Source organism: Neofelis nebulosa, chromosome 12, assembly GCF_028018385.1.
Source record: "Neofelis nebulosa isolate mNeoNeb1 chromosome 12, mNeoNeb1.pri, whole genome shotgun sequence".
Classification (NCBI taxonomy): Eukaryota; Metazoa; Chordata; class Mammalia; order Carnivora; family Felidae; genus Neofelis; species Neofelis nebulosa.
In genome coordinates, this window is record NC_080793.1 from 11,797,285 (window position 1) to 11,806,156 (window position 8,872).

The window sequence follows — 8,872 nt, forward strand, 5'->3', positions numbered from 1 at the left end:
ACCAACTACTGCAAGAAAGAGGACATGATATTAAAGATGTATATGTGAGTCATTTCTGTATGAGGTTTTCTGGTTAAAGAGTGTTAATCACATGACAGTTGGAAGAAAAAGAAGCCTTAGATTATTTTGTGGCTTTCTGAACTTGTTTTTTACCATTTCCCTCAGTGGCTTGCTTACAAGTGCATTTTTGTTTCAGTCTTGGGCGCAAATTTTAAATCCTAATACGCCAGTTTTTCTCTGCACCAGGGTGACGTACGTATGTTTCAGGAATTGGAACCCCTGCCTCTTACGGAAGCTCTCCCCACCCCCACCCTAGCAGCACACTTTGACAGGTTTGATAGGCATCTGGCTGTATCTTTGCATCCTGCTGACTAATTCTTCCCTGTAGACCTAGTGCTGCTCAGCCCACACCGTTAGCGCCCTCTGGCCTCCTGTCCCAAGAGGGCCAAGTTCTTGAGTGATTTCAGCCCTTCCGGCCAGAGAGAAGCAACAGCTTCTTCCTCAGGCTTACTGGGGCAGCCGTGCACAGTACCTCAGAGGGGGTCACTCCAGAATTCTGCTGGTCACAGTCTACACGGGTCCTTTGTCCCATCTACTACTTGCAGATGAAGGTTAAGAAGGAAATTGGTCCCCAGTTTGTAAGTCAACCAGAAGATCCTTCAAGAAGAGTTGAAATGGTCTACAGATAGTTTCAGCTTTTTTGCATCACCCACTGGTGGAAGCTTTGTTTTTTTGGTATGCCTTTTTGAATATTCCTGCTTTTGTTACTAGTCTTGGGTTTTGAAAAAATAACATCCATTGACTTGAATGACTTGAAAACTGGTATTTCTAGGGTTTAAATGTAGTATGTGAATAGGCTCTTTGTTTTCTCCCTTTTTGATTCTTTGCTGCAGAGAGGTTCTTGGCTGCATTGTTGTGTTGTGATTTGGAGGGTTTTAACTTTTAATGTGGATTCACTCATCGAGAAGTAAATTGATGATTTAAAAGGTAGTTATGAAAAAAAAAAGATAGCTCTGAAAACCGAGTAGCGTATTTTGTGATCAGTGTGCGAGGGGACCCTCAAATACTATGCTTTTCCACAAGCCTTTGCACTGATATGTGATTTCTCAAATATGTAATATTATTATCACTCCCCCATAATGTGTCTCTGAGGAACCAAGTCTTACTCTTATTAGAAAAGATTGAATGTTTTCCTAATCAATAGCAAATGGAGTGCTAATAGCTTTTAATTAGTACACTTCTGTATTGACTTGCAGACGATGACATTGGATTATCTTGCAATTATGATTGAGGAATCAAGTGAACCCTTTGGTAATTCCATTTTAAACAGATGGCCATAAAAGGTGTTTTCACCTATGTATTTTTATAGTTTCTATGCAAGTCTTATTATGTTCAGTAGAACATAATATCTCATTTCATGATATTTTGTCTGCACTGCCAAGCCAAAAGTCTATTGTTTGGTTCTGTTTTGAAGAAAACTTCATCTGGTTTTATCTGTATTTTCAAGAGTTCGTGAGTGTTTTGCTAAGGGTATATTTTATTTTGAAAAGCAAAGAGTTTTGCATTTGTTCCTTGAAAGAATTCTTCTCTTACTCCCCCCCACCCCCGCCAACACACACACACACACACACACACACTCACACACACACACACACACTCACACACACACACACACACACTCACACACGCATGCAATCTGAAACTGGTGTTTAAGGTGGTTTATCAAGCCCACATCTGTAACTGTGAAAAGGAGGCTTCTGATTAGAGAAAAAAAAGTCAAGCCAGGTTTAAGACTCATTTTCTTTGGAAAAATATATTGAGTGCAATTTGCAGCGGGCAAGATTTTTGCATTAGGTAATAGTCTAAAGTTAACAGTAGCATCAGGTCTTCAGAATTTTTCTTTTTTATATTTCTGGAGGAGGGTAATGGGAGTGCCTTGCCGAGTCCGTCCTTGTGCTCATCAACATAGCAGCCTCAGCTGCCCCCCTTGGATCCCCTGCCAGGGCTGCTATCATCTTCTGATCAAATATTAATGTGTGATCCTCTGCTTGCTCACTAATCCAAAGCCAATTAATATTATCTGTCAATTATTTACAGATCCTGAGGTGCAGAGGCAATTCCCGGAGGACTACAGTGACCAGGTTCGGAATGCGTAATTAATTTTTTACATGACAAAATTTATTTCAGAGTTGTTCAACATATTATTACTGTTCTTTTTACTGAAAGAGATAAATGAATTTTTAGAGGGAAGAGAAATAGCAATTAGGAACCCAAGACAAAAAGTAAAAACAGATGAGGTATCGGATTGAGAATATTGGTGCTAGATTTGGGGTGTTAACCTTCAGGAACAAATGCACAAAAAGTAAGGAAGAAAAATCTATCACAAATTTTTACTTTTTACTTTGAGGTATGCTGTAGTCTGCAGTTCGTTAGGGAATCCTTTTTGGGCTGCCTATGAACTTTTATTTATTTATTTATTTATTTATTTATTTATTTATTTCTTATTTATTTATTTAAATGCTATTTAAGCAATCAAGAACCAGCATAACAAAAAAAGAGATGATGTGGAGGGAAGTTTATAACATTTCCTGGAATTTGAAATAGATTATGAAGCTGTGTGTTATGGTAGTACTCCAAGAAGAAGATACACATTCAGGAACGGTCTTCAGGGTGAGGTTAGTTCTAATGATGGTAGTGAAAGTTGAGGTTGGCTGGTTGGCCCTGCCATCTCGAATTTCCTGTATCCCACAAGCATGGAGTGAAGTGAAAGGAAATATCTTAGTCACAGAATAGCGCTGAAGTTGTGATGTTGCTCTACTCTTGATAATTAGATCCGGGTTATACATTCTGGATTCCAGTGTCTATCTTAAGAAATATTAGAGATGTTTTATAGCTTTTTGGGGGGCATCTTACATTTTTAGTTCAAATAAGCAATTTGGGATGCTTTTTAAAGCCATTTCAAGATAGAAGCATCCTTGATTACACTGAGTAAAACAATTATAAGGTCTTTCACATGTAGAATATTGTACACAATAAAAACATGTTTCTGAAGTACCTCCATTGAATTTTGTCTATTAAAAAATGTCCTTGAATGAGGATAAGTACAATGGAATAGAAATATCCAGTACAATAGTCGTAACACCTTTGCAATGTGGCCTGTTATATAGAGGGCAAGGTATCTGAGACATCTTTATGAATACAGGGGACATAATGTGACCAGGAATATAACTGGATAATCAGTATAATGAGATGCTTTGTAATGAGATTTTATTGTACAAGAACCCAAGAGAACTGGTATGGTTTGCTTTGTGTGTGATCTCAAGACTCTTGAATGAGATTTTAAAAATACTAATCTTCTCTAACCCTTGCTTCGTCTTCCAACAGGAGAGTTACATTTTTATCTTGCCTTAAATTGCTGTGTGATTGATTGAACCCATTGGATTTAAACTGCACAATCCAAAGATTATAAGACCTCATTATTAATTTTTTTCGTCAAACAATGTCTAAAGAGTGAAAAATCTCAAAGTGTGGTTCTGAATAGACTTGAGTCCATAGCTCTTAAGAAAATCATTATTCTAAAATCTTTTGTCTAGGTAAATAACCTTTGTGGTCCCAGGTTCTGAATTAGCCAACAAGAGAAAATTTTGTGGGACAAACCTGAAAATAACAGGGTTAACATCTGCATCTATTCCTTTAAACATAGTTTCTTGCTATATCTGAAACTTTTTGACCAGAATGACTATTTCCTCTTTTTGGTGTAACTTTTAAAAATCACATGGGTAGTATGTTCATGACAAAATACTTAGGAAATATGGATAAATCAGCAATAAGTTTAAAAAAGAATGAAAAGAAAGCAAACGTAATTCATCTATAGTTTTTACTCAGAGGTAACCACTATGACAATTTGGTATTTACCTTCCCATGTTTGTTTTTCTGAGTATATGTTTGTATGTTTGGGAGGCACATATGTGTATATACACACATGTATGTACAGTCCCCATATATATAGTATGTGTGTGTATATAGAGAAATACTCTTCTGTTGCATGTGAAACTCAGTTTAGAGATTAAATATTATGTTATGAACTTAGTTCCCTTTACTTTGGTTAATGGATGTTATCACAAGTATTTCATAGGTTGAAGTTGGAATAATTTAAAATTACGGTAAGAACCTAAAAAAAATGATGATTTTCAGCTATTTTAAAGTATTCACAGGATAGTTACTTGTTTTCTTTGTTTAGATCTGTTAACATAATGTTAAAATTTGGAGGACGGTACTCATGGGCTAGATGCAGACTTAGGAGAGTCTTATTTAACATTTCTTCCAACTCGGCATACGTGGTTTCCCTTCCTTATCACATATAACTCGAGAACGAAGGGTGAATGAAAGGTCTGCTTTGCTTTTGGGGAAGTTACCTCCACGTTCCCAGAAATTGATTTGACAGTTGATTGGATGGTCAAGGGAATGAGACCTGCATGTTTCTTATTTACCTTTTTATCAGTTGGGTGCCAATCTTCTATTTTTTCCTCCTCTTCTCAGCATTTTTTGGATTAAACCAAGTTATCTTTCCCCTTGGTGTACTATATTAGAGGGTTCTTAGAAATGTTTTAGTCCATAGAAACCTTAAATGCTGAATATGTGCTTGATCTAGACAACATTTCTAGTATTAAAACATTTATGATGTAATCTGTAAGGAATATGGGAGCTAATTCACCACAAAGCATAGTGCTTGTTACTACATACGCACGCACACAAAATTCCCTCCTCCAGTTTTCCTGCTCATTCGCCTAACCTACCAGTGCTTGTTTTTACATATAGTGTATTTCCCATGTACCAGCACACTTGATCAGAGACACTTGCTGCTGCTAGATGTTTTATTCTGTGTGTTCTTTGTACCTTACAGTAAAAGAATCTGTCACAAATTATTGTGGCTCACTGCTTTAGAAACTGAGAAAAAAGGGAGGTTAGATTGACATCTGTGACTGAATAATGATGACCAGCCTTTTGGCTCTCCTTGAGCCACAAAGCTAGCACTGCCTTTAGAGTGGAAAAAGAAGTAAGAAGAAAGGGGAGGGATAAAAGAGAGTTACAAATCTGTGGTCCCGGAGATGTATTACTGTTGGGCCAGTTGTCTGCGTGGTATGATAATCCATTTTGATCTTCTCTGTCTTAATTGTCTGCTAAAGACAAATGGGCAGTAAAAGTTCATCAGTTTCATCTTTTTGCTTCTCGTTTAGAAGCAGAATAAATGATCCATCACTACAGAAGTAGCCTTTCTTTCTGACACGGAAGTAATGCAGACCCAACACGTTTTATTAAAATGTTTTCCCCTCATTATTTCGCTCCTCTCAGCTCTGATAGATCTTACTGTTTCATAAAAAATGTAATCTGAAATGTAAATAAGGGTCTCGATTCAGAAAGAAGAAGTAATGAGCAGCCTGAGCCACATCTTAGGACTCTTGATTGTAATTACTGACAAAGTGATTTCTCTGTGCCCCATTTTTTTTTTCTTCCTTAAGTTGTCTGTGACACCCTCAGACCGCAACGACATCTATGGTTTAAAACCATTAAATCACTGTAGCACTCAATATTTCATTTAAAATCTGGTAAGCCTGCTATCTTGAAACCTGAAAGTATAGGCTTTGTTAATTCCGGAAAGACATGCAATTCCTGTATTTTTGAAAATAGAGGAACAAACCAAAAAGGCAAAAGCAAGGGCTTCTCAGAGTTCACATTATTTATTCATCTGCTTTTGTTTAATGCTTAGCTGGTTTAAATACTAAAACATCAGCATTGATAGGATCCTGACTTGAATCCTGCATTTAAAAAAATAAATCTTGTAACAACGTATTTAAGAAATTTAAAAAATTGTGTCCCTAAGCGTAATATGAAGTAGTCTAAATTTTTTTTGGCGGGGGGGGGGGGGGGCGGGTGGTGTTAAGATTCCGAAATCACGGATATGATTTTTTGGTTACTTTGGTTTTGGTAGCTTAAACCACATTCTTTTCAATCTCTCACTCCAGGTTTAGATAATGAAGTTCTTAGTAAAGCCTGGACCATTGAAAAATTTGTTTAAAAAGACCAGAATCGCAATAAGATTATTTTTCATTTCTAGAAATGGTTCTGAAAGATATGAGCATGTCAATCTAGCGTTAAAAATAAAATACAAAACATGAATACCTTTTTTTGTTGGAAACAGCCTGTAGTTAATTAAGTAGATTTATAATTATTCTGTTTACTGTATTCATTCATAATTATGGAAATAATTGGTAAAACTTTATTCATTGTGATTAGTGTAGTTTTAATGAATACTAATTGAATTAAGGGAGGAAAGGATAGTTAACATGTTAGCAAATTATGGTCAACCATTCTCATCAAAATCCCATCTTTGGTTTCAAAACATTATATGCTTTTCCAGATTAAAAAGGGCCTTTAGTAATTATAACATGTACTATGGGATAATTTGGAGTAAAGCTATGGTAACCTATCAGAAGATTTCCATAAATAGCCTTGTAATATGTCAAGTGTAATAGGCATTACACATACCATTTTAAAACATGTTAGTTATAATACGATTACCTCTTGTCCTAAAACATGAAGAATTAATAATTTGTTCTCACAGTTGCACTTTTTACAGCCTGTTTGTTCCAAGAGTAGTGCTTAGAGGGGGTGTGCGAGAAGTTGCTTCTCCAGTGTGCTCATCTGTATTTTGGTGAAATATAGCCAGTGTCTTAGAGGTTTTTGAATAGAGGTCTGAGCACCCTTACTCACCCTATTTATATAGTTCGCTGTTTAGAGTTGCAGGTAATTTTTCTTTCCACTGGCACTGAAACAGAGGTTATAATGAAACCAACAATCTTTATGCATTTATAGAAACTATAAAAATTTTATGGAAATCTTTATATAGAAACTAACAGTGTTTCTTGTACAAGCTCTATAAGCAATGTAGAAACATGGGACATTGGGAAAAATAAAAAGGTACCCTTTCTTTTATGGTTTTATATGGTCTGTGTGATTTTAAAATTTCACTATAGGCAGTTAAGCAAATTATAAAAACATACATCACCTATATACTAAAAAGGAACAAAAATATGTTGCATAACTTAGGCTAATTGTGATGGAAATTGGCATTTGTGAGTTGCGTGTAATTGCTTAAATATGGAGTTTTCATCTGTTCATACTTCAGGTATGCTCTAAAGAAAACATTTTTTAAGCTCACAATTATTCATAGTGTAACCTATGTAAATGGTTTGGAAGATTCTGGTTAGAAAGACAACAGAGATAATATTTACTCAAGACTTAAACTGCCTGTATGTTGGTGATGGCCTCAGTTCTTTTGGTGAGCTCCTGTTTAAAAACTTTTGTGTTATTTTTTTTTTCTAAATCTTGATAAGCCAGAGACTAAACATTTCTATTCAAAACTTGTTCATGCCCTGATTCATTGAAAGAATACAGATATAGTAACAGTATAATATATAATAATACAGAAAATTACAGATACAGTCCACAGCTCCTAAATTTTCTGTTACTGTGAAAGGAAGTCTCATAGTGACATTATATAATATGACATACGTGTGTAATATTCACACAAATTTAAAACAAATGACACAATTTGAGTTTTCTCATTATTGTTAGGTGGAGAACCACAGTGCTGTGCGCCTGGTTTGCATAAAATGTGACATTGATTCCAGAAGGATTCTGCCAGTCTTTCTATAGTGACTTGTCTAAGCTGTAGAATCTTCAAATTGGAATTGAGACTTTGGGCCTTGCTTTCACCAAACTCACAAAGAGTGGAATCAGACCTGGGTATATCCCATTTCTCTTGGAAACTTGAGCTTCCTTCCCCCCCACCCCCATTCTTCTCCAAGGTGTGGGTGCTGTCATACTTCCAATCTGCTCATATAATCTCAGATTTGATCCACTTTAAATGGTGAGGTCAAGTTTGGTCCTGGAAACCATATACATGGGAACAGAATATACTGATTCATTTGAATCTCAGCCAGAGGGTCAAATAGATCACACTTTAAAATGGCTCTACAGGGGCACCTGGGTGGCTCAGTTGGTTAAGCATCCAACTTCGGCTCAGGTCATGATCTTGCAGTCTGTGAGTTGGAGCCCTGCGTCAGGCTCTGTGCTGACAGCTCAGAGCCTGGAGCCCATTTCAGATTCTGTGTCTCCCTCTTTCTCTGACCCTCCCCTGTTCATGCTCTGCCTCTCTCTGTCTCAAAAATAAATAAATGTTAAAAAAAAAATTTTTTTTTAAAGGGCTCTACAACCCGACCTTTAAAAGACTAACTTATAAGTGGCTGCATTTTCTGATTTTTTTCCCCCCTTGTGCCTTTGATGGCAGAAACTGGGAGACTAGATTTGATTTTATGCATTCATTGAATGAGAGATTGATAAGTGTAGTGTCTGCACACTGTGAGCCAGATACCGTATCAGGTAAAGAAGAGAGAAGTAGTAGATTCCATCTTTCCCCTGAAGGACCTTAGTGTCTAGTAGGCTACAGGGGTAATGGGGCCTAGTAGGGGTCTAGACCTTACGGTCTGGTAGGCTACAGGGGTTGTTTTGTTGGACTGTTAGAACAATGGCATGACCAGAAATTGGGGATGTCTCTGAAAACTAGGACCTTTGGGTAGTGATGCCACCATGTAATCACATTCCTCAAATTTCTTGTCCTTTGTGTCATGACACTGTAGAAGGTAATAAAGTTAATCAGAGTAGTACAGAGAAACCCAAGTGGGAAGTCCTGAAGCTGCCCTTAAAGATCATCTTTTAAGTTTGTTTTAGATGTGTGCTTTTTCCAAGAGTCACTGTTGATTTATGGATTTTTCCACCTCTTGCTCAAAAAGGTCCGTTTCCATATTTCTTA

General features: G+C 36.6%; 1 protein-coding gene across 21 annotated transcripts in view; it reads left to right on the forward strand.

Annotated features, from left to right (window-relative positions):
* Positions 1–8,872, forward strand: part of DENND1A (DENN domain containing 1A) — a 513,465-nt gene that overhangs the window by 129,798 nt on the left and 374,795 nt on the right. For 17 of the 21 annotated variants that reach the window (XR_009251413.1, XM_058694192.1, XM_058694183.1 and 14 more), the window contains one exon: positions 2,098–2,141. The exons of the other annotated variants lie outside the window; for them this stretch is intronic. Coding sequence is in view for 16 of the 17 variants with exons in the window: in XM_058694192.1 (XP_058550175.1) it covers positions 2,098–2,141 (44 nt within the window). In the remaining variant the exon portion in view is untranslated. The remainder of the gene's footprint in view (positions 1–2,097; positions 2,142–8,872) is intronic. 21 annotated transcript variants of the gene reach the window in all.